Genomic DNA, 27,266 nt, shown 5'->3' on the forward strand with positions numbered 1-27,266 from the left:
AATAAAGGAAGTTTGCATTCATTATTTTTTGGTTGTTATCATGCTGTAAAACAAAGCTGTACTTACTTACTGTACTAAACACAGGAATTCTAGCCAGTACAGAGTGTCACGGCTTAAAGTGTCACTGTCATATTTTTTTTTTTTTTTTTCAGAGATCAATAGTCCAGGCGATTTTAAGAAACTTTGTAATTGGGTTTATTAGCCAAATATGCCATTATCTGCATGTAAAAAGCTTTTTCCCAGGTCCCTCCCCCCCCTCTCTCCTTTCTGCTGTCCACTCCTCAGAATCAGAAAATCTTGACTGTTTTTTCATCAGTCGGATTTGTCTGGTCTATGAAGAGGGGAGGGGGGAGGAGGGAGCAGGGAGGAGCGAGATTAGAGGGCAGCTGAGAGCCAAGAACAAAGGATTGCTCAGTGGGGGAGCTATTAGGAGCCCTAATTAGAGATCAGATAGCTCAGTGGTAATGTCAGAGGAGAGAGCCCGGGATGTCAGTGTAAATTAACTCTTTGTTGTCCTGTTTTGCTGCTTTTACTTTCTCTCTCCATAGGAGAACCATGAAGACAGGGGGGAGAGCTTCAAACTGCTTTTTCATGATAAAAATTCATTTTTCGGCTAATAAACCCAATTACAAAGTTTCTTAAAATCGCCTGGACTATTGATTTCTGCAATTAAAATTTTACCGACAGTGACACTTTAACCTCTTAAGGACATAGGACGTACCGGTACGTCCTATGTCCTCACTTGCACTTCAAAGCGGGGCCGCGCGGCGGCCCCGCTTTGAAGTGCCGCGATCCCGGGTGCCGCGTGTAGCCCGGGACCGCCGCTATTAGCGGGCACGGTCTGATCGCCGTGCCCGCTAATTAGCTAATCGGAGGCAGCTGTCAAAGTTGACAGCTGCCTCCGATTACCGGAGGCAACGTTTCCCTGGTGTCTAGTGGGGGAGATCGCTCCTCCGGGACCTTGTCCCGGAGGAGCGATCTCCGTTACTGATGCCGGCCGGGGACGCGTCCAAGATGGCGCCGTCCTCGGCTCGGCACTCGTTTACTTCCGGCTGCAGCAGCCAAAAGCAAACGAGTGCCGATCTCATGGATCTCTGCAGCATATCTATGCTGCAGAGATCTCAATGAGAGATCAGAGTGTATATACTAGAAGTCCCCCAGGGGGGCTTCTAGTATATGTGTAAAAAAAAAAAAAAAGTGTTGTTAATAGTAAAAAGCCCCCTCCCCTAATAAAAGTCTGAATCACCCCCCTTTTCCCAGGTTTTAAATAAAAGTAAACAAATAAATAAATAAATAAACATGTTTGCTATCGCCGCGTGCGTAATCGCCCGAACTATTAATTAATCACATTCCTGATCTCGTACGGTAAACGGCGTCAGCGCAAAAAAATCCCAAAGTGCAAAATTGCGCATTTTTGGTCGCATCAAATCCAGAAAAAATGTAATAAAAAGCGATCAAAAAGACGTATATGGGCAATCAAGGTACCGATAGAAAGATCACATCATGGCGCAAAAAATGACACCTCGCACAGCCCCATAGACCAAAGGATAAAAGCGCTATAAGCCTGGGAATGGAGCGATTTTAAGGAACGTATATTGGTTAACAACGGTTTGAATTTTTTACAGGCCATCAGATACAATATAAGTTATACATGTTATATATCGTTTTAATCGTAACGACTTGAGGAACATGCATAACAAGTCAGTTTTACCCCAGGGTGAATGGCGTAAAAACACATTTCCCCCAAATAAAAGAAATGCGTTTTTTTTTTCAATTTCACCACACTTCGAATTTTTTTCTGGTTTCGCAGTGTACTTTATGCAAAAATTCAGCCTGTAATTGCAAAGTACAATTAGTGACGCAAAAAATAAGGGGTCATGGGGGTTTCTAGGTGGAAAAATACAAGTGCTATGACCTTTTAAACACAAGGAGGAAAAACCGAAAACGTAAAAACGAAAATGGGCCATGTCCTTAAAGGGTTAATATGTCCATCTGCGCTCAGATGACCTGGAAAACAATAGACTTCCTGTTTTCTGAGAGGAAGAGTCAAAGAACAGGAAGTGCTGTGTTTTCTATGATAAAAAAAATGAATGTGTATTGTATTGAACTTGTAAAATCTAAACCAAAAGTAGATGTGATATAAAGCAAGTTATAACAATGGGTACACTTTAAGGGCCCAAAGACATCTGTGACTGGAAAAAATGTTCCTGGTGGTCTTGGCCAGATGAAGTAGAAAACCAAAATGATTAACGATGATCAATTTAAAAAAGAAACACCAATGGCCTCCGGCAATCAATTCAAAAAAGAAACACCAATGGCGTCTGAGGCACCAAATGTAATATACCAATCACTTAACATTTATTTGATGCTCGTATGTAGTGCCTAACTTAACATACATATAAAAAAACTACAGTAATATAAGAAAAAAAATAAAACTTCATGTATACAGTATATGGATTTTGCAGGTCTGCATGTTAATGTTTGCAAGCAAGGACACAGTAGTATTTCAAATAAAGGTCCAGCTGCGCAGAATCAGTCTCTTCTCCAAGGATCTTTTGGAATCTGTTAAGATAAAAGGTTAATTTGTCAAATCATAGAAAACAAAAAAATTCATTGTATTCATTCTGCCTGTAATTATACTCTGACAGCTTTCTACATGTACATAATAGTAGTAGTTTATGAGTCAGTGGTTCCTACTCCATATTTTATAATATCCCTGGTAGTCTAGAATGGTTTAGCAGTTAACCTATTACTCTTTCTGGTGGCAAGAGGTTTACACAGATCTAGGCTATTGTAACACAAAGTTTGTTTTCAACTTTATTTTTGGACGATTGTAATTATGAGACAAAATACAACTAAACTATCAAAATACAACTGTATTTTTTCCTCAAAATGACAGCTGTCCATAAATAAATAAAAGCACCTACAGGACAAAATGTGAGCAGCTGTCTTCAGCAGTAGACTGCAACATAACATCTCTACACTCACCTGCTCTGAGCTGGCCTCCAGGAGGATTATGCTCCCTCTAGTGGCAGGTGTGCACCTCTTCACCTGTAATTATAGTTCAGCCCACAGGTTCTGGAGAATTCTAGCCTGTTCACCTGAGGGTATATAGCCACCACCTACACATCTATGCTCAGTTGTTGTGTTTTAGTCAACAAACCACGTCTGTGCTCCCTTGCTATCTGCCAGTTCCTAGCATTCTTCTAGCCATGTGGATCTTGTTCCATTTCTGATTTTCAGCTCCAGTCTATACAGTGCCTTGTCATCATACTGTACTTCGAAGTATGAACGGAGAGAGCATCTTCTAGCTCCAGGCTCCTGTGCTCCTTCACTATGATCAGTCAGTGGTCACAGGGGACCTTCTCTGAGGGTAGTGACCTGGGAGTTTCCCACAGCGAAGCCCATCCTGCCTTGCGGCAGGCTCTGGTGGATGCCAGGGGCTTCTTAGACTCCGCTCCTCGTAGAAGGTTTGTCAGCAGTCCTTGGTGATCCAGGGGATTCACCTCCTAGTGTGAGGTCCACCCATTACAATTATGTCATACTAATTTGCCATTATAATTTCTAATTTTTATTTGTAAAATGGGAAGGGGGGGAGGGGACAGGTGATTTAAACTTTTATTATTGTATTGATGATTTTTTTCCCCACACACAACACTAATAGAATGCTAGAAGTCTCCCTGGGGGACTTTAAATATAACTGCACTGATCTCTCGTTGAGAACTATGCAGTACATATATACTACATAGGTCCATGAGATCAGTGATGCAATGCTCTGGGCTGCTGGAGCCCATAGCAATGAAGTGCTGAGGGGGGGGGGGTCAGTGCCATTACAGCACAGAGTCCCAGCCAGGCAACAAGCAGGGATCCCCTCCGCAATTGCATCACAATCCTGTTAATAGATCGCCACCTGCTAAAAGCTGCGGTTCCCAGTTGCTGACAGCAGCCAGGAACAGTGCAGTTCAGAGCGGGGTCCCCCCCCCTCTGAACTCCTCTACCCGACCCAGGACGTACGAGGATGGAAGGAAATTTACTGAACTATTCAAAACAACTTTCTGTCAAAAAAAAGAAAACACCATTTTGTGTAAACATTTTGCAACTTTCTTTTAGCACTTCTCTTGCTTTCATTCATTATCAGTGGGAGGGGTGTGACCATCACATATTCACTTTTACAACACAAATTGATATAAAAATTTCAACTAGTCTTGACCAGATCATAGCTGGCATACATTTCAAGTCTAGCAGCCAGCCATCTTATTTCTATACATTTCTAGCAATCTTTCTTCAGTTGGGGTTAGATTGTAACTTTTCTATGGTTACCGTCCAGACATGTAACCTGTTTTTATACTGCACCTTTTTTTAGTCTGTATAAAAAATTCTTCTGCTCCTTTCAAATCTTTTTCCAAGAATGCCTGATACATATACATTGATCTGATCAATCCAACAATTTCAGGAACGGAGATCTGAATTTTCACCGGTATATCTGTGATCCTGTAAGAAAAGCATAAACTGCAAGCACACATATGGCAAAATGCACAAAATGGGATATTTCAATAATAGTTTATTCACACTAATCAGAACAACATGTTTTGAACCATTATTGATGGGAAAGCACTATGTTTATACACAGGGAGAGGGCTTAGGCTGTATTCCCACATCCTGTAAATTACGGAACCCTACCGATGGTGAAGCTGTGGGCCGGCATCAGGAATTTACGGCATTTATGTATCATTTTGATCCTGGGAGTTCGAAACATGTTCAAAACTTCCGGCTACTGTACTGACACTACCAAGCGGCACATTAGTGGGAACATTTGAACAGGTGATGTGGGAATGCAGCCTTACTCTTTGACCCCCTTACAGAGTCAGATTATAGGGAGGGCACCTGGAGCACATACTCCAGGGCCTCCACCAGCAGCATTTGCGGTGATAGGGGAGACTGGGGAGAATCATGGGCACTATAATACCAACCCTCAACCCCCACCCCACACACACACTCCTTTTCCCCTGGGCACAAGAAGAAAACAAAGCTCCTTCAAAGACATACAAACAAACACCTCCCGACCCCACCAATAAGCTATCCATCTGCCCAGTATCGGCTTATTCAGATGTATGTAAATCTATGAGATGGTCGAAATTAGTGGCCAGCTGGAGAATGGATTGGGCTGCTGCTGTGTCCTATGCCCAGCTATATCTCCTGATCAATGACACTGAGATCAATAATAATAATGCAACAAAGAAGCAAAAAAAACACACAACTTACCACTTCTTGTCTTCTAGTGGAACAGCTTCATATATATTACGGTACTGAGAAAGCACATTTTCTATGCTGTAATCATAATACTGGGACAAAGTATCGAACGCCTGAAGAAAAAAGAAGATACTAATTACACATACACACACATATATATATATATATATATATATATATATATATATATATATACAGTATATATATATATATATATATATATATATATATATATATATTTAATTAGGATTTTATTAGTGCCAGACTGACCCACACTGCTATGATTCGTAAAGGCCCCACATAGTTATGAACCTCTAATATAACAGACCCCCTAAACAGCACAAAACAGCCCCATTTGGAAAAGATTCTGGAGCCGTTCACATGAGACTAGACTATTCATTATTATTATTATTATTATTATTATTATTATTATTATTATTATTATTATTATTAATTATTAGTGACTTAGCTCCAAGTGTCTTGCCTTTGCTGTGATAACAATTGCAACTGAAAGTGGATGTTGCACATATTCTCTATAGATGGAGGGTATGTAAATTCTGTTTTCTAACTCATCTTCAGTAAAATCAATATGTTACCTTTGCCATTACTTCGGTTAGGTCATGTGACATGTCCTTATATTTAATGTCCAATCTTGGATAGGCAGCATGCACAGCCAGGCATCCTTTTGTCTTCATTACTCGAACTGCTTCACTGACAAATTCATCTGCTTTAAACCAATGAGCAGCAAGAGCAGAATTCACCAGGTCCACAGAAGCATTCTTCATAGGTAACTTCTCAGCTGGGGCCACCCTATAGACAGGAGAAAAATCATTGCCAGTGTCATGAATGCATCTAATCCTCTCATTATGTCATATTGGATAAAATATCAGAATTGGTAATTCCAGTGTACTACTCACATGTACGACACATTGTTTGCTAATGTATGTTGTTTAGCCACATTTATTTGGGCCTCACTGATATCTACTCCCAGGACCTTCTTAAAGTGAGGAGCTAGAGGAACAGTGTAATGTCCAGTCCCACAGCCAACATCCACCGCCATTTCAAGAGGTCTCCCATCTGTCTATAGAAAAGGGCAGAGGACAGTAAGTACAACTGAAAATCTTTCTGTGTACCTTTATTATGCTGGCAGCTGTAAATGGTAGGTGCATACAATCACTTGGAATGTGTTTTTTCTGTTCTCCATGTACATTCTCTTGAAACACTAGGGCGCACCACTAAAGAACTGTCTGTACACTTGAGCCTCCAGAACAGATGAATCAACCAAACCCACTGTGTCTTAGTGTTGCAACTGACAAGGAAGGCCTGTGCTGTTTATCTTGCAGGCGCTTGGTCTTCTGGTTGTGCGACAAACGTGAATGTGGGTCTGATTTGGGGCTTAAAGTTGGGAAAAACAGGGTTTTATGGGGGGGGGGGAGGAATTCCGGTGTCAAGGTAAATTTTTTTTTACCATTTTGGTATGGAAAGAAGTTTCATTTATTTACTTTTGTTCTGTTAAGCATTGTTTTTATGCTGTTCACTGTAAGGTTTTGATAACAGGAGACGACCCAGGAAATACCCGTACGTCCTGGGGTCGCTAGGGGAGTTCAGAGGGGGGGCGCGCAGCAACCCTGCTCTGAACCACAGCGATCCCAAGTGCTTTATGCAGCCCAGGACCACGGCAATTAGCGGCCACAGTCCGATCGCCATGCCCACTAATTAGCTTTCTAAATGCAGCTGTCAAAGTTGCCATCTGCATTTAAAGGGCAGCTTTTCCCCTTCCCTGGTGTCTAGTGTGGGGGAAGCGCGATCCCCGCATTTGTTACCTGCCAGGGTCTGTGCCGTAATGGCGCTGATCCTGGCTTGGCATTCTATTGTTTTCGGCTGCAAAGTTTGAATCACCCACCTTTTCCCATTTTCTAAATAAAAATGAATAAAAAATAAACATGTTTTGTATCAATTTCACCACACTTTTAATTTTTTTCTGGTTTCGCAGTGTACTTTATGCAAAAATTCAGCCTGTCATTGCAAAGTACAATTAGTGATGCAAAAAATAAGGGCTCATGTGGGTTCCTAGGTGAAATAATGCAACTGCTATGGCATTTTAACCCCTTAAGGACAGAGCCTGAAATGGCCTTAATGACAGAGACAAATTTTATGAATATGACCAGTGTCACTTTATTCATTAATAACTTCGGGATGCTTTTACCTATCCGGCTGATTCTGAGATTGTTTTCTCGTGACATATTGTTTTTTACATTTCTGGTAAATTGGAGTCGATACTTATAACAAATCTTTATGGAAAAAACCCAAATAACGTGAAAAATTTTAAAAAAATTCATTTTTCCAACTTTGAAACTTTTTTGCGTATACAGAAAGTGGTTATACCACATAAATTATATATTAAATAGCATTAGCAACATGTCTACTTTATGTTGGCGGCATTTATTAAACGATCTTTCATTTTTTTTAGACAATAGAAAGCTTAAAACATAAGCAGCAAATTTCCAAATTTTCAGTAAAATTTCAAAATCAGATATTTTTAGGGACCTGTTCAGGTTTAAAGTGTATTTGAGGGGCCTGTATGTTAGAAAGCCCCACAAAGCACCCCATTTCAGAAACTGCACCCCCCACACTCTGCAAAAGCATATCTAGAAAGTGTTTTAACCCTTTAGGGGAGTCACAGAAATAAAAGCTAAGTGTGTAAGAAATTTGAAAATTTTAATTTTCCGTGCAGAGATTTTATTGTAATCCAATATTTTTCATATTTATAAACCTATTACCAGAGAAATGCACCCCAATATTGATTGCCACGTTTCTGCAGTTTATAGAAATACCCGATATGTGGCCCTATTGCGCTATTTGACGCAACCACAAGCCTCAGATATAAGGGAGCGCCTAGTGCATTTCAATGGCTCCGTTATATTTGGTCATTTCTGACTGTACCACTTCAGGTTGGCAGAGGCTCTGGGGTGCCAAAACCTAAAAAACACCCCTAAAGGGACACCATTTAGAAAACTACACCCCTCAAGGAATGTAACAAGGGGTGCGGTGAGCATTTGGACCCCACAGGTGCTTCACAGATTTTCCGAACAATATGGCGTGAAAAAAGAAAAATTTATTTTTTACACTAAAACGTTGTTCTAGCCTTCAATTTTTCATTTTCACAAAGGGATAAGAGGAAAAAAAAGACACAAAACATGTAGTGCAGTTTCTCCCGAGTACGGAAATACCCCACATGTGGCGATAAAGTGCCAAGGGGGCGCAGGACGAGCCTCCAAAGGGAAGGAGCGCCAATTGGCTTTTGGAAGCTAGATTTCACTGGAATGGATTTCAAGGGCCATGTCGCATTTACAGAGCCCTCGTGCTGCCAAAACACTGGAAACCCCCCACAAGTGACCCCATTCTGGAAACTACACCCCTCAAGGAATCTAACAAGGGGGGCAGTGAGCATATGGACCCCACTGGTGACGGGCACAAATGTAGAAAAATGTGACGTGAAATTAAAAATTTTCATTTTTTCACTTTCACGGCACATATGTGCCCGTCATCCAGGGGTACATATCCTCACTGCACCCCTTGTTAGATTCCTTGAGGGGTGTAGTTTCCAGAATGGGGTCATTTGTGGGGGGTTTCCAGTGTTTTGGCAGCACGACGGCTCTGTAAATGCGACATGGCATTCATCATCTGTTCTAGCCAAATCCAACCTCCAAAATCCAAATGGCGCTCCTTCCCTTCGGAGGCTTGCCCTGCACCCACATGGTGCTTTATGTCCACATGTGGGGTATTTACGGACTCAGGGGAAATTGCTCTACACATTTTGTGGCTTTTTTTCTCTTTTAACCCCTTGTGAAAATGAAAAATTCAAGGCTAGACCAACATTATAGTGTAAAAAATGTATATTTCATTTTCAAGCCACATTGTTCCACATTTGTACCCGTCACCAGTGGGGTCCATATGCTCACTACACCCCTTGTTACATTCCCTGAGGGGTGTAGTTTCCATAATGGGGGTCACTTGTGGGGGGTTTTCACTGGCTTGGCAGAACAGGGACTTTTTAAATGCAACATGGCCTTTGAAATCCATTCTACCGAAATCCAGCCCCAAAAAGCTAAATGGCGCTCCTTCCCTTTGAAGGCCTGTCTTGCGGCTGCATAGTGCCTTAAGTCCACATGTGGGGTATTTCCGTACACGGGGGAAATTTCTCTACGCGTTTTGTTTTGTTTCTTCTCTTTCAACCCCTTGTGAAAATGAAAAAACCAAGTCTAGGTCAATGATTTAGTGTAAAAATGAAAACATTTTTACACTACATGTTGGTCTATACTTGATTTTTTCCCTTTTCACAAGGGTTTAAAAGAGAAAAAAAGCTCAAAGCCTGTAGAGCAGTTTGTTTCGAGTACGGAAACACCCAACATGTGGACATAAAGCGCATTGCGGCCGCAAGACGGGCCTCCAAAGGGAAGGAGCGCCATTTGGCTTTTGGAGGCTGGATTTGGCTGGAATGGATTTCAAGGGCCATGTTTCATTTACAAAGACCCTATGCTGCCAAGACAGTGGTAAACCCCCACAAGTGACCCCATTCTGCAAACTACACCCCTCAAGGAATCTAACAAGGGGTGTAGTGAGCATATGGACCCCACTGGTGACGGGCACAAATGTGGAACAATGTGACGTGAAAGTAAAAAATTTCATTTTTTCACTTTCACGGCTCAAATGTGCCCGTAATCAAGGGGTCAATATCCTCACTGCACCCCTTGTTAGATTCCTTGAGGGGTGTAGTTTCCAGAATGGGGTCAATTTTGGGGGTTTTCCACTATCTTGGCAACACAGGGCCTTTGTAAATGCGAGATGGCACTTACCATCCATTCTAGCCAAATGGCGCTCCTTCCCTTTGGAGGCTTACCCTGCACCCGCATGATGCTTTATGTCCACATGTGGGGTATTTCCATACTTGGGGTAAATTGCGCTACACATTTAGTGTTTATTTTATCTTTTAACCCTTTGTGAAAATGAAAAAATAAAGACTAGATCAATGATTTAGTGTAAAAATATATATTTTTTTTACACTAAATGTTGGTCCAGCCTTGATATTTTTCATTTCCAAAAGGGGTTAAAAGAGAAAATAAATGCAAAACGTGTAGGGTAATTTCCCCTGAGTACGAAAATACCCCACATGTGGACATAATGTGCCATATGGGCACAGGGCAAGCCACCAAAGGGACAGAGCGCCATTTAGAGGCTGGAATGGAGGACGGAGGCCATGTTGCATTTACAAAGCTCCTGTGCTGCCAAGACAGTAGAAACCCTCCACAAGTGACCCCATTCTGGAAACTACACTCCATAAGGAATCTAACAAGGGGTGCAGTGAGCATATGGACCCCACTGGTGACGAGCACATATGTAGAACATGTGCTGTGAAGATGAAAAATACTATTTTTTTCACTTTCACAGCACAAATGTGCCCGTCACCAGGGGGGCATATCCCCGCTGCCCCCCTTGTTAGATTCCTTATGGGGTGTAGTTTCCAGAATGGGGTCACTTGTGGGGGGTTTGTACTGTCCTGGCCGCACAGGGGCTTTCTAATTGCATCATGGCATCCTCTAATGGGAATGGGGGCCATGCCTATTTAGTTGGGGAAAAGGAACAATTTTAATTAATTTGGGGGTATTGGGCCAATTAGAAGTTTATAAGGTTGAAAAGGACAGGAGTCCATCAAATTCAACCTGTGTTGATCCAGAGGAAGGCAAAAAACCCTAGTGAGGCAGAAAACAGTAGCCTCATCACAGGGGAAAAATTCCTTCCCGACTCCATAATGGCAATCAGACTAATCCCTGGATCAACGTGACCCCTGAAATAAGAATAAGGGACAGAATATTGAAAATTTAGAACTCCAATGACGTGTGGTACGCCTTGAAGCAATCCTTTATGCAGAGGCCAGGGTGATCAGGACAGGTGTCACACTGGTAAATGCTGTCCTTCCTGATCCCCCTTTTGTGGCACACTCTGCACTTCTTTTGGGATCTCCCCTTTTTTCCAGTGTGGGGGACTTCACCTGGAAAATGTTGTCCCTCTACGATACGGGGTCCTTCATATCCAGAAGCGCTGGGGCCCGCTCCGTGGCTGCAGAATATCAGGGCTTTGATTACTGCTTCCTGGAAATCAAGGAATTTCCCCTGGTGGCCGGCTCATCAGTACAACACAAAAGCGTTGTACATCGCTGTTTGTACCAGATGTACGGCCACCTTCTTGTACCACGTTCTGGTTTTTCGCGTGGCGTTATATGGCTTGAGGACTTGATCTGAGAGATCAACTCCTCCCATATACTGATTGTACTCTAGAATACAATCAGGTTTGTTCACCACGTTTGTGGTACCACGTACAGGGACAGGGGTGGTGCTATTCCTGTGAATTGTGGTCAGAATAAGGACATCGCGCTTGTCCTTATAACTGACCAACAACATGTTTTCACAGGAATAGGCCTTGCACGCACCCCTTCTCATTGTTTCTCTAACAGGGTGACTTGGGAGGCCTCTTTGGTTTTTTCGGATCGTGCCGCAAGCTACTGTAGCTCGGGCAGCGAGTGACCGAAACAGGGGGATGGTGGTATAAAAGTTATCAACATACAGGTGATAACCTTTATCCAGCAGTGGGAAGATCAGCTCCCAAACGATCTTCCCACTAACTCCGAGGATGGGGGGGCATTCTGGGGGCTGGATTTGGGTGTCCCTACCCTCATACGCTCTAAATCTGTAAGTGTACCCTGAGGTACTCTCACAAGAGTTTGTAGAATTTCACGCCATACCGCGATCTTTTATTGGGAAGGTACTGGCGGAAATGGAGTCTTCCTTTGAAGCTCAGGAGGGACTCATCTACTGAGATGTATTTCTCTGGGATATACATCTCAGTAAATTTGGATGAGAAGTGCTCTATGACCGGCCGTACTTTGTACAGTCGGTCATATGAGGGGTCATCTCGTGGGGGGCACCTTGCATTGTCATTATAATGCAGGAATTTTAGGAGGGTTTCGAATCGTACCCGTCCCATGGCCATTCTGTAAAGTGGGGTATTATATATAATATCCCCACTCCAGTATTGCCGCATTGTGTTTTTTTTCACTAGGCCCATGTGCAGCAGGAGCCCCCAAAATTTAGTCATTTCGGCTACATCAGTAGGGGTCCACGCCATGGGCCTAGCAAAAGAAGAGGAGGAGTTCTGGGCTATAAATTGGTGCGCGTACAGGTTTGTTTGCACCACCATCAAATTTACAAGGTCACCAGAGAAATAGAGTTTGAAAAAGTCTATTTCTCTGAGACCTGTGGGGTTAACCTGGATTCCCGCCGTTGCCGTAAAGCCAGGAATCCAGGGCTGATGGTTTTGGGGGTCTGGGGTCCAGATGGGGTCACCTGTCTGGGGGACGGTGGGCGGGATGGGGTCACCTGTCTGGGGGACGGGGGGTGGGATAGGATGACGTGTCTGGGGGGCAGGGGGCGAGATGGGATGACTTGTCTGGGGGGCAGCCCGAGGCGTTCTCCTTGGACGCCGTGGTGGATAATCATCATCACTGGATGATGATGATGAGGATGAATGGAGGAATGAAGGATCCCCCCATTCATCCTCACTGGCTGTTTCGGTGTCAGAGGCGATAAGTGCGTACGCCTCTTCCACCGAAAATCGTTTCTGTGACATTTTTATACGGGGATTGGGGTAGGGGGGTATGTAAATGTAATGTGGTGTAGTGGTGTAGTGTAAAGCTTTATTAGATGTATTGTAATGTAATGTGTGGTAGTGTAGTGTAGTGTTTTGTGTTTTACGTGTTTTTCACAGTAAGGGGGGGGGGAACCTACGCCAAAAAAAGAGTTGCTGATAAATGCCGCACTTATGTGCGGTACTTTTCAGCAAACAGTGGCGGTAGGATATAGAAAAAAAAGGGGGAAAAGGGGGGAAAAAAACCCCTACGCCAAAAAAGCGGAGTTGCTGATCAGCGGCGCACTTACGTGCGATGCTGATCGGCACTCAGCGGCGAAAGGACGCAAAAAAAAAAAAAAAATTGAGGGGAAAAAAAAAAAAATGCTATTTCTTCACCCCAAAGCCACTGATTAGTGTATGATATACACTAACCAGCCGCTAGGGGGCAGTACTACGTACCTGACGGAAATAGCCGAAGATCTCCGGAAAAAACGCGACAAGACCCGAACGAAGAAGCCGAACGATGACGTGGAAAGAAGCCGACGCCGAACGAAGACGCGGACGCCACGGAATCGCCGATTCGCCGCACCGGACGCTACGATCAGGTGAGTATGGTGCACTACACACCACACACACCTGCTCTGCTCACCTCAGGTAACCGACTGAGGCGTGCAGATCAAAGTAAAAATATTTATTTTTACTTTGATCGCCGCTATTGGCCGGCCGGGCTTGGCCGGCCAATAGCAGCGATCTGGGGGGTGGCACCATGGCCCCCTCTAGTATACACACTAATGATGATTGGTGCTGTCTCGGACAGCACCAATCATCATTAAATTCCGGGTCCCCGGGTCACCGATGACCCGGGAACCGGAAAATCACTGTAGTTGGCTGATTTGGATAAATCAGCCAATTACAGCGATCGTCGGCACGGAGGGGTTAATCACCCCCCCGTGCCGGCAAGCTACGGTGGTCTGCTGTTAGTAACAGCAGCCATCATTACCCGATCGTCGCGTGTTTACACGCAGCGGTCGGGTAAACATCGGGCGTAAATTTACGCCCTGGTGCGTTAAGTACCAGGCTGCGAGGGCGTAAGTTTACGCCCGATGTCGTTAAGGGGTTAAGCACAAGGAGGAAAAAGTTAAAACGCAAAAATTTTAATTGGCCGGTCCTCTAAGGGTTGATAGTTCAAACATTTCTGCAGGATAACCAAATGTGTTTCTTTTTTTTTTCTCTCTTTTTTTTAAATTGAAAAAAAAAAAAAAAAACTGCTCCTAGCCCCAGATTCAAACTTTGACATCATTCAATTGGGTTGACCTGTCTGCCAGAACTGCTCTTGTAAAGATGGTGATTCTCCCCAATACAATTTTTGTTTGCAGCTCTAGTGTAGATTTGCGATAAATGATTAAAAAAAAATTGAACACATTCTGAATAGACTTATGTGGGGGAGGAATCGAATCAGGCTAAGTATAGTAATTTTTGTCAAACTATTGTGAGTGGGGGGTTTTGCCCTTCCACATTTCTGCTTGTATTTTGTAGTGCATAGGTGTCAAACTCAGGCCCTCCAGCTGTTGCAAACCTACAATCCCTATCATGTCTGGACAGCCAAAGCCTTAAAGAATCACTGTCGTATTTTTTTTTATTTTTTTTTTGCAGAAATCAATAGTCCAGGCGATTTTAAGAAACTTTGTACTTGGGTTTATTAGCCAAATATGCCATTATCTGCATGTAAAAAGCCTTTTCCCAGGTCCCCCCCCCCCCTCCTTCCTCTCTTCCATCCACTGCAAAAAAATCTGAAAATTGTGACTTGTTGCATGAGTTGTACCCTGTCTGCTCTAGGGAGAGGGGAGGGGGGAGGAGGAAGGAGGGAGTTAGCCGACAGCAGAAAGCAGATAACAGAGGATTACAGGCACGGAGCTGGGTGACAGCTGTAATCCGAGCTCAGACAGGTCACTGGAAACTGTCCCAGGAGATAACAGGTGAGGTATTTGTAGATTAACTCTTTGTTGTCCTGTTTTGTCTTTTCTTCAGCTCTCTCAATAGGAGAACAATGAAGACAGGGGGAGAGCTTCAAACTGCTTTTTCATGACAAAAATGCATTTTTTGGCTAATAAACCTAGTTACAAAGTTTCTTAAAATCGCCTGGACTATTGATTTCTGCAAAAAAAAAATTCACGACAGTGACACTTTAACCCTTTAACCCTTTAAGGACGTGGCCCATTTTCGTTTTTACGTTTTCGGTTTTTCCTCCTTGTGTTTAAAAGGTCATAGCACTTGCATTTTTCCACCTAGAAACCCACATGACCCCTTATTTTTTGCGTCACTAATTGTACTTTGCAATTACAGGCTGAATTTTTGCATAAAGTACACTGCGAAACCAGAAAAAAATTCAAAGTGTGGGGAAATTGAAAAAAAAACGCATTTCTTTTATTTGGGGGAAATGTGTTTTTACGCCATTCGCCCTGGGGTAAAACTGACTTGTTATGCATGTTCCTCAAGTCGTTACGATTAAAACAATATATAACATATATAACTTATATTGTATCTGATGGCCTGTAAAAAATTCAAACCGTTGTTAACCAATATACGTTCCTTAAAATCGCTCCATTCCCAGGCTTATAGCGCTTTTATCCTTTGGTCTATGGGGCTGTGCGAGGTGTAATTTTTTGCGCCATGATGTGATCTTTCTATCGGTACCTTGATTGCGCATATATGACTTTTTGATCGCTTTTTATTACATTTTTTCTGGATTTGATGCGACCAAAAATGCGCAATTTTGCACTTTGGGATTTTTTTGCGCTGACGCCGTTTACCGTACGAGATCAGGAATGTGATTAATTAATAGTTCGGGCGATTACGCACGCGGCGATACCAAACATGTTTATTTATTTATTTGTTTACTTTTATTTAAAACCTGGGAAAAGGGGGGTGATTCAGACTTTTATTAGGGGAGGGGGCTTTTTACTATTAACAACACTTTTTTTTTTTTTTTACACATATACTAGAAGCCCCCCTGGGGGACTTCTAGTATATACACTGTGATCTCTCATTGAGATCTCTGCAGCATAGATATGCTGCAGAGATCCATGAGATCGGCACTCGTTTGCTTTCGGCTGCTGCAGCCGAAAACGAACGAGTGCCGAGCCGAGGACGGCGCCATCTTGGACGCGTCCCCGGCCGGCATCAGTAACGGAGATCGCTCCTCCGGGACAAGGTCCCGGAGGAGCGATCTCCCCCACTAGACCCCAGGGAAACGTTGCCTCCGGTAATCGGAGGCAGCTGTCAACTTTGACAGCTGCCTCCGATTAGCTAATTAGCGGGCACGGCGATCAGACCGCGCCTGCTAATAGCAGCGGTCCCGGGCTACTCGCGGCACCCGGGATCGCGGCCCCGCTTTGAAGTGCAAGTGCGGACATATGACGTACCGGTACGTCATATGTCCTTAAGAGGTTAAGGCCCTATTACACTAAACGATTATTGGCCGTATTTGGCCGACATCAGCCATTATGGCCAATAATCATCTAGTGTAATAGACAACTATCAGCCGACATGAACGTTTCAACATGTTGAAAGACAAACGACCAGGATAGCAGCAGTCTCTCCGTGGAATATGAGCGCTGGAAGCAGACTGCTGCTACCTGCTATGGGCTGCCGGACGATCTAGCAATCACCCGGGCAGCCCCCCCACAGCTCCACGCAGACTACCCCCCCGCACCTCTACGCACCCTGCCAGCTCTCACCTGCTCGCTGCCGATGCTTGTAATAGCGACGGCAGCAAGCGGGGAATGAGGAGCAAACGAGCACTGACAGTGCTTGTTTGCTCCTTAATATCTCCCTGTGTAATAGGAACTTGAGTTGTAGTTTTGTAACAGCTTGAGGGCCGGAGTTTGATACCTGTGTATCTAGTGTGTCAAGTAACCTACTTTATCACCAACAAAGATTCTGAATGAATGAAGAAGGAGAAAAAAGATGTATTTGGTAAATTAGAATCAGACTGAATAAGTTCTAAGGGGAAGGATTGGTTATGTCTGTTTACTTATAAACTCAGGCAGGAGAATTTGTAGAGCTGGAATCCTTACTAGACTGTCACTGTCATTATAACTTTCAAAATCTAAATCAACAGTAGATAGGATAAAAAGCAAGTTTGCAATTTAGTCAGTGTTTTTTGTTGTTGTTATCATAAAAAAAACACAGCATTTCCTATGTTTAGACTTTTTTTTTTTTTTAGTCTAAACGCAGGAAGTCCCAAGTTTCTCAGGTCATATGCCCGCCACAGAGAAGGCAGTCATGTGATTAATGGACACATTGAGCCTTCAGGCGACTGGGCCTGGTATAGCTTTGTTTTAAAGCATATATATATATATATATATATATATATATATATATATATATATATATATATATATATATATATTTAAAATTTGCTTTATTTTACATCTACTGTTGATTTAGAATTTGAGAATTATAATGACAGTGACAATTTCCCATAAGGGATACTGGAAGGAGAAAGTATGTAAAAAAGTAATGGACTTTCTTTCTTTTAATAAAAAAAACAAAACAACACAGACTTTTTGAGATAGTACAGAGTGATGGTAATTATAAACGTAAAATGGGGAGATGCAGAATGGAAAGGGCAGACCTGATATATCTCTTCTGGATATGTCCACAATTGGGAAGAAATCAAGACTATTTTGGTGAAAAAATAAAAACATTCAGAGGAGCCCTGACTTGAGAGGGTAATACTAGGGGAACAAATGGTCCAGGGGAGGAGATGCACCATGGTGAATAAAGTGTTTTTTTGTGTCAGATTGGAAAGTCTTGGAGCTCTATAACACTGGGGGATTATTGCGCAAAAAATTGATACATAATTCAAATCTAAATGATAATCTTTCTGCGTGTATGCAGGCAGCAATTGAAAAATAGTTTGTGCGTCTTTGATTGAATTTTTTAAGCTGACCATAAAGTCACCTTTTATTATTTGTTAATCTTTTGGTGTATGCACTCATCGTTAGTTTATTATTATGGTCTTTCGTATACTAGAGTATATAAACCATTGTAATTACGATTGCAATTGTGATCGTAACTAATGACTATCATTCTGTGTGTTAAGTTGAACGATTTCAGGTAATTTCCAAAAACTCGTTTATTGTTAATCGGCTTTGTCTAAAAAATAGATGGGCACCTCAGCTTTTGTAACAGAGGAGTGGGGGAATCAGGTTAACCTGATTAGAAGTTATGAATGGATCTCAGTTAGGGTGCGTTCATACTACAGAATCCGCGTGAAAACTTCAGTTCTTTGGGCGGACGGTGAAATCTGCCTGAGCACAGAAGGAAGCCTGATGAGCGGATCTTCAGGCGGGAGCACGCAAAAAATCCACTGGAGGTTATCTGCACAAATTCTGTGAACGCACCCTTAGGCTGGGTTCACACTATGTATATTTGAGGCTGTATATTTGAGGCTGTATAGCAACCAAAACCAGGAGTGGATTGAAAACACAGAAAGGCTCTGTTCACATAATGTTGTAATTGAGTGGATGGCCATCATTTAATGGCAAATATTTGCTGTTATTTTAAAACAACGGCTGTGGTATTGAAATAATGGCCGTTATTTACTGTTATATGGCGGCCATCCACTCAATTTCAACATTGTGTGAACAGAGCCTTTCTGTGTTTTCAATCCACTCCTGGTTTTGGTTGCTATGAGGACCTGACATGAGGACCAAATACTGCCTGAAATATACATAGTGTGAACCCAGCCTTAGGCTGCGTTCACACTATGTATATTTCAGTCAGTATTGCAACCAAAACCAGGAGTGGATTAAAAACACAGAAAGGATCTGTTCACACAATGGTGAAATTGAGTGGATGGCCGCCATATAACAGTAAATAACGGCCATTATTTCAGTATAACAGCCGTTGTTCTAAAATAACAGCAAATATTTGCCATTAAATGGCGGCCATCCACTCAATTTCAACATTGTGTGAACAAATCCTTTCTATGTTTTTAATCCACTCCTGGTTTTGGTTGCAATACTGACTGAAATATACTGACTGAAATATACGTAGTGTGAACGCAGCCTAAAGAGGGGAAAGGAAGGAGGAGGAAACATTTAGAAAAAAAAAAAAATAATAATTGGCTGGGTTTTTTTTGTTTGTTTGTTTGTTTTTGCCTGGCTGGAAAAGGGGGAAAAACAGATGGTAAATTGTCAGTTAATGTCAAAAATTATATACATACACATAAATTTTTATTTATATATATATATATATATATATATATATATATATATATATATATATATATATATATATATAAAACAATATAAACACCACAATAGCCCCCAATGCAGATAAAGAAGGGCACCTATCTGGTATGCATGGTGACGCTGACAATAAAATTATCCTAATATAACCCGCACAGGGAGCATTTTTCACAAGAAAATCCTAAGGATATCGGACAAAATTTAACAATAACCTAAAGTACAATGAGTCACAAAAAGTCTCAGAATTGCATGGATAAGTTAATGCGTCACAGAGGTATAACCGAATAAAGTCAGAAAGGTCATACTTTGAAAATGGGCTCTGGTCCCTAAAGAGACTCTGTACCCACAATCTGCCCCCCACTGACTGCTTGTATCTTTGGACAGCTGCTTTTAATTCAGTTTTAATGAAGTTATTGTCCAAAAAAAGAACTTTTAAACTTGCAGCCCTGTGTCAAATTGGCATAGCCTAGAGTGTCTATGCAGTAGGTTTGCACCGCTTATCCATCGCTCCACCCCTGGGCAGGATCAGTGATAATCATCACTTGTCTGAACACTGCACATGGGCCTTAACGATCCAGCACATGTGCAGTGTTATGACAAATGATTAATAGGAAAAAATCCTGCCTGGGGACATTCCTCATGATGAAGAGGTCAGGGAGGAGGGATGAAAAGGCAGTGCAGGCCTAGGGCACTGACACTTTAGGCCATGGCAATTTGACACAGGGCTGCAAGTTTAAAAGTTGTTTTTTAAACTTCATCACCTGCCAATCGGACCCCAGGACAGATCTTGGATTAAAAGCAGCTATCCGACAGTTCAAGGGGTTTGGGGGGCACATTGTGGGTAAAGATTCGCTTTAAGGTAAAAATTAGACTAAAATAGCAGTTTTACAGCCCAAAAATGTACGGAAAAAAAACTGTATGGGAACAAGGCCTATTTTTTTCAATAAGACGTATATATCCAGCAATAATAATAATTTTTTTTTATATGAACCTTACAGTGTTATGGGCATTTGTAATAAGTTTTGAAATGTCAGAAGTTACTGATCACAGCAGGTCTCATTGCTGCCATCCTGAGATATAGCCTGGTAGAGGGTCGGCAGTATGCATTTTTACTCAACTGAAATGAAGTGAAAGTCATATTTAAATGACAGTCTATGAGTTGGATCTTCAGCCACCAAGGATTGGTACACACTGCAACTAACTATTTCTCAGGATCACTGCATGGTTTAGCAGTGAGACCCATTGTGATCAGAAAAACAGACAGGTCTTCTTTTAACATTACATATAAACAGGATTTGATTAATTCATTCACAACCATATCTTCTTATTATACTTACTTTTTCTTTTACATAGGACAAAACCATATTGAGGATATCACTGGGGGCTGGAATCATATACTTATGATATACTGAAGAAAATCCAATCTTCTTGAACAGATGGACTGCCATGGATTTGCTTTGGTTGTTGACAGTTATGTAAAAATCTGTAAAACAAATAGAAACATTTATGTTCTTCTTTTTAAAGTAGGCAAGTTACCAAAGCCACAATTTTCAATCACATAAAACCCCATTACTTTAAAGGGAACCTGTAAGCTCCAATTCCCGGCCCAGATTAGATAGCTGTAAGGTCAAGGAGACACAGGGGGACATTTATCAGTATGCATCCTGGCATACACCAGGAAAAAAGGCACAGATTTGTGTGCAAACCAATCGGTTTACACAAAAATATGCCCCTACCCCCCCCTCCCCTCGAAATGCGGCCCGCGGCAAAATTGCAAACATTGCTGAAATTTTTGAACCTGCATAAGTCTGTTAGTAAATAAGGTGAGGTGAAGGGTCGGGGCTTCATTTAAAAAAGGCTTCAAGAGCTAACAAAACACAGCATTTACTGAGCTCAGGGAGATCAGTAATAAAATTTTAATTAAGTACTCAATCAAGAGTCTCCCCCTGCCCCCTAAAAATTTCAGGGTGGTTTGGTGATATCCCCATCTGGAGGCATCCCTTGGCAACAAGTTAGGGATATCTGTCTATTCCCGTGTTTTGAAACTCACAACCAAGGCTCCAAAGATTCCTTTTAAATTTTTAGGGGGCACCAATGGTGACTCTTGATTGAGTACTTCATTGAAATTTTTTCACTGATCTCCCTGAGCTCAGCAATTGCTGTGTTTTGTTGATCTGTTTTTTTTTTTATTGCCCCCGCTAGCCAGAATCCTGCTCCACACTGATGAGGGACAAATACCCCAAAACAGCTGTCTTTGGATCAATGCCTGCCTTGGTAATACCTTATCATGTTGCAATGCTGGCAACAGAGTTAGACTTTCATGAAAAAGGGGCCACCCTGGTGTTTCCCTATATATGTTCCAATACTTACAACTGAGTGGGACTTAAGGGGCTATCTATCAGGTTGGTTTGGTGATCTCCCCATCTGGAGGCACCTATGGGCAACAGGCTAGGGATATCTGGCTATTCCCATGTTGTGAGAGTCACAACTGAGGCTCCACGGACTACATTTTTGCAGCTCCAAAAGTTAGGCTGGGGGCACTGGCGGAACTACCGCCGTAGCAGCCGTAGCGGCCGCTACGGGGCCCCGCCGTATCGGGGGCCCGTAGCGCGGGCCCCCGGAGCTCACATAGCCTGTAGCACCCGGCGGCCGAGCAGGCCTCCCGGGTGCTACAGCTGTTTGGGGTCCAGGCAGTGGCCACAAGGGGGGCCCGCGGGGCCCTCCCGATCAAGGCTCCGTCTTCCCCCGGCTGCTGCGCGGCTGCCGGGGGTGTCGCGTCTTATCCCCGGCAGCCGCGCATCCCAGAACTCCCTGCGCGCCTTGGGCCCTGACTTCCGGTTCCGGCGCGCAGGGAGCTCTGGGATGCGAGCACTGCCGGGGATAAGACGCGACACCCCCGGCAGCCGCGCAGCAGCCGAGGACAGACCAGGAGGAGTGAGGATCAACGTGGGAGCGTGTTGTCAGGTGAGTTAAGTTTTGTTTTTTATCAGCCTGCAGGGTGGGGGGGAAGGATGGGGGCATCTATGAGGGTGGGGGGAAAGAGGGGGGCAATCTATAAAAGTGGGGGGGGAAAGAGGGGGGCAATCTATGAGGGTGGGGGGGGAAAGAGGGGGGCAATCTATGAGGGTGGGGGGAAAGAGGGGGGCAATCTATGAGGGTGGGGGGAAAGAGGGGGGCAATCTATGAGGGTGGGGGGGAAAGAGGGGGCATCTATGAGGGTGGGGGGGGAAGAGGGGGGCATCTATGAGGGTGGGGGGGGGGAAAGAGGGGGGCATCTATGAGGGTGGGGGGGGGGGAAAGAGGGGGGCATCTATGAGGGTGGGGGGGGGAAGAGGGGGGCATCTATGAGGGTGGGGGGGGGAAAGAGGGGGGCATCTATGAGGGTGGGGGGGGGGGAAAGGGGGCCATCTATGAGGGTGGGGGAAAGAGGGGGGCATCTATGAGGGTGGGGGGGAAAGAGGGGGGCATCTATGAGGGTGGGGGGAAAGAGGGGGCATCTATGAGGGTGGGGGAAGGAGGGGGGCATCTATGAGGGTAGGGGGAAAGAGGGGGCATCTATGAGGGTAGAGGGGAAGGGGACCATCTATAAGGGAGGGGGAAGGGGACCATCTATAAGGGAGGGTGGGGGGAGAGGGGGCCATCTATAAGGGAGGGTGGGGGGAGAGGGGACCATCCATAAGGGAGGGTGGGGGGAAAGGGGGCCATCTATAAGGAGGGGGGAGAGGAGGCCATCTATAAGGGAGGGGGTAGAGGAGGCCATCTATATGGAGGGGGAGAGGAGGCCATCTATAAGGGAGGGTGGGGGGAGAGGGGGCCATCTATAAGGAGGGCAACATGGGGGGAGAGGGGCCATCTATTTGGGGGGGCAAATTAGGGGGAGAGGGAATACACAGAGGGGGGCATATATTATTAGGGGGTCACATAGAGTCAGGCTACCCACTAAATGAGGGTGTAAAGGGGACAGTACAGATGTGCAGTGTGTATAGAGATGAGGTTGGTGCCAGAGTGAGGAGTCTAATATGTCTGTCTGGCAGATTCTGTGGATTCGTGGCTCGGAGAAGTTCTCATAATGGCCCAGGACGGATGGAGAAGATGAAAAGGAAAGAACTCAGATCAGAGAAGACGTCCCCTGTGAGTCACCTAATATAACTGTACTGTAATTTATATGGTGTACAGAACCTGTGTAGAGCTGAGTGTGTTTATGGCGTAGTGGTCGATTGAGGGGGTTGGGGCCCCAATCAAAAGTTTGCTATGGGGCCCAGCCATTTCTAGTTACGCCCCTGGCTGGGGGTGTGAGGAAGATGAAGAGGCCTTACAGACACGTATACAGAAAAGCACAGACATACATTTAGGCGCATATACACATACATACATACATACATACCCTTATACACTCTGTATATACAGCCTACACAGACCTACAGTCACATATACACATACAGACACACTCTATATACTGCTTACACAGACAGGCACACAGTATATATACTGGAGACAAGAGTCGTATTATCCTTTAAATCACTGCTATCTCGTAAGGGTTCTGTGACATTTTTAAGAGACATAAAGGCATCACAGTATCTTTCAGTTCATTGGGATGTTTAGGTCAATACTGCTAAGTATGAACAGGCTCATTAGATATCCGGATGGTCTCAGGACGTTAAATATTCTTTTCCTTGCATGGTAGCATCTCTGGACATTGTTTGGACTCATTTTGGTTACAGATCATACAGTTAGGTTAAGTTCACACACAGTATTTTTGCTTAGTATTTTGGTCCTCATATTGCAACCAAAACCAGGAGTGGATTGAAAACACAGAAAGGCTATGTTCACACACTGTTGTAATTTAGTGGATGGCCATCATTTTATGACAAATAATGGCTGTTATTTCATAACAACGGCCGATGTTTTAAAATAATGCCAATTATTTGCCATTAAATGACGGCCATCCAGTAAATTTCAACAATGTGTGAGCATAGCCTATCTGTGTTTTCAATCCACTCCTAGTTTTGGTTGCACTATGAGGGGCAAAATTCTGAGCAAAAAAACTGGGTGTGAACATAGCCTTAGACAGTAAGGGTCCTATTCCACGGGCCGAGCAGAGCCCGATCAACGATGTAAATGAGTGCCGATTTCCCAGATCGGCGCCCGTTTACTGGGCCTATTCCACGGCCCGACAATCGTTACCGAGGGCTGCATGGACATCATTACCGATGTCCTTGCAGCCCTTGTTTCATACATTACTTGTCCAGGCGCAGGTCTTCTCCTTCTCCTGGTCCTGCGCAGCAGCATCAGCTTCGGAGCGGCCTGTCTGAACTGTCAGACTGCTCAGCCAATCACGGGCCGCGGCGGTCTTGGCCAGTGATTGGCTGAGTGGTTTGTCAGGTCGGACCGGGAGAAGAAGACCTGCGCCTGGACAGGTAATGTATGATGTTTGTGAAATCGTTGGTCATCCGCTGCACCCGCTATTCCACTTAGCGATGCGCAGGTGGCGACCGATGATTTTAGGTTTGAACCTAAATGAATGATCAGCCAATGACACGATCATCGGCTGATCGTTCTCTCTATTCCACGGAGCGGTAATCAGCCGAATTTGGCCGATTCGGCCAATTATCGCTCCGTGGAATAGGCCCCTAAGACTCTGCCCATCATCAACCCAGGGACTTTTGAATGTGAATGGCCAAGCTTCTCCCCTTTAGGACGCTGTACAGCACACATTGAAGGGAATTCTTCAAAAATACAGGAAGTCTCTGCCAATTATAAACTACCTCAAATCCAGCACATGTTCTACAGTCCCAAAGCGAGTTTAAGGCCATTTTCACACACAGGGGGAGATTTATCAAACATGGTGTAAAGTGAAAGTGGCTCAGGTGCCCCTAGAAACCAATCAGATTGCACTCTACATTTTTCACTGACTCTTTGGAAAATGAAAGGTGGAATCTGATTGGTTGCTAGGGGAAACTGAGCCAGTTTCACTTTACACCATGTTTGATAAATCTCCCCTACAGTGTTTTGGTCAATATCTTTAGCCAAAGCCAATAGTGGAACCAACAGAGAAAACTTATAATGGAAAGATTTGCGCAATTTCTGTGTTTTTGACCCACTCCTGGTCACCGGTCCATAGTCACTGGTACCTCAGTTTATAGATGTTTGTATTCATATGCTGATGCACATGGATACCCACAACTATGGGTCCATTTACACAGAAAGATTATCTGCCAACAATTTGAAGCCAAAGCATGGAATGGATTTGAAAAGAGGAGCAATCTCAGTCTTTCCTTTATGACCTGTTCTTTTTTTATAGTCTGTTTCTGGTTTTGGCTTAAAATCTTTGTCTGATAATGTTTCTATGTAAATGGACCCTATATCGCAAAAATTAGCTTCAATTAACATCTTTAATAATCATGTCGCCCAAAAGCTTTACATCACACAGTACATAAGTCTATGCCTCCTTATAAGGTTCCTACTCTTCAGCATGCATTTAAAGGGGTCGTCCAGCGAAAATCTTTTTCTTTCAAATTAACTGGTGTCAGAAAGTTATATAGAATTTGTAATTTACTTTTATAAAAAAAAAAACTCAAGTCTTCCCATACTTATTAGCTACTAAATGTGATGCAGGAAATGTTGTAGCATTTAGTAGCTAATAAGTATAGGAAGACTTGAGATTTTTTAATTGAAGTAAATTACAAATCTATACTGTATAACTTTCTGATACCAGTTGATTTGAAAGAAATTTTTTCGCTGGACAACCCCTTTGAAAGTAACATACAATAATCCACCAACATACAATAGACTAAACTGACAACAATACACATATATAAACATGTGCACAACATGTGCACAAACATGTGCACAATAATTGCACAATAATAATAATAATAATAATAATAATAATAATAATAATAAGGATATGATCTACCAGCTAGCGGTCTGTCAGTCTAAACAGCTGTGTGGTTCCTCTTCTTAATGGTTCCCTGGTGCATAACATCATCTCTCTGGACCCTCTTTTTATACACCTTACAGCCATTTACTACATTGTGGCAGGTCCTGATTGGTCATATCCTATAATGATTGTGTTTCCTTGGGAATGTGTTTGTGCATGTCCAAATGAGGAAATTTGCACAGGACATCCACCATTCTGGTATTTATGGTTGTCCCCAAGCTATTACCAACAATCATGATATGGGTTCTTGGGCATGTGGAGCTGGTCTGGTGGGTGATAGTGATCAGCCCCAGGGCCGGACTGGGACTAAAAAGCAGCCCTGACATACAAAGCACCCTTCTAAAATACCAAATCCCCCACCCACTCCAGTAAATAAAAAAAAAAAGAAAAATTGTGGTGCAATGTGCACTGCATGGACAAGTTTTCTCTAAACGTATGACATGCCGACCATACACAGTCTCATATATGCAGTCACATTCACATAGAGACACAAGTATAAATTCAGGCATATATATACACATGCTGTATATACACCCAGGCACATACATACATACATACATACATAGAGACACATACAGTTACATACGGTCAGGAACATATATAGCCATTCAGAGACATACACACATGCTGTACACAATAGCACATACATACGGTCACATATACACAGTCAGGCACATACATACATAGAGATACACACAGTCACATATCACACACAGTCAGCCACATATAAAATCAGAGATATATTGTACACACACATGCTTTACACACAGGCACATGCAAACTGTTTCATATACGCATACTGTCAGTCACATATATAACCATACAGAGACATACACACAAATGCTGTACACACAGGCACATGCATGTAGTCTCATATACACATACAAACCAATGCTGTGCACATATACAAATACAGTCAGGCACATATATACTAATACAGGAAGAGACACACACATAGAGGAAATTACAAAGTTCTCCTTTACCTTCTTTTGCAGGCAGTCTGTAGGTGGAGCTTGCTCCTCCAGGGGGACTGCCCAGGAACCCTCTGTATACTGTTTTCTCATCCTCTCTTGGCTGATCAGCATCCTAGGACCGGAAGCCTCGGCAAAAAGACTTTGTGCAGCCGATCTCCTCCT

At 43.3% G+C, this 27,266-nt stretch overlaps 1 protein-coding gene across 3 annotated transcripts; it reads right to left on the minus strand.

Moving 5' to 3' along the window:
- Positions 1-2,370: 2,370 nt before the first annotated feature.
- Positions 2,371-27,266, minus strand: LOC138802071 (putative methyltransferase DDB_G0268948). Of its 3 annotated transcripts, none has more exons than XM_069985212.1 (7): positions 27,114-27,266; positions 20,528-20,673; positions 6,168-6,331; positions 5,847-6,060; positions 5,263-5,363; positions 4,354-4,491; positions 2,371-2,562 (listed from the first exon to the last, which is right to left on the minus strand). In XM_069985212.1, exons 2-7 carry the CDS (start codon positions 20,636-20,638, stop codon positions 2,475-2,477), a joined length of 816 nt encoding a protein of 271 aa, XP_069841313.1. In that variant the 5' UTR covers positions 20,639-20,673; positions 27,114-27,266; the 3' UTR covers positions 2,371-2,474. The 3 variants fall into 3 exon arrangements, with proteins under 3 accessions (XP_069841313.1, XP_069841314.1, XP_069841312.1); XM_069985213.1 differs by lacking the exon at positions 27,114-27,266 and adding an exon at positions 26,107-26,155; XM_069985211.1 differs by lacking the exon at positions 27,114-27,266 and adding an exon at positions 24,956-25,043.

The sequence above is a fragment of the Dendropsophus ebraccatus genome, chromosome 9 (genome assembly GCF_027789765.1).
Source record: "Dendropsophus ebraccatus isolate aDenEbr1 chromosome 9, aDenEbr1.pat, whole genome shotgun sequence".
NCBI lineage: Eukaryota > Metazoa > Chordata > Amphibia > Anura > Hylidae > Dendropsophus > Dendropsophus ebraccatus.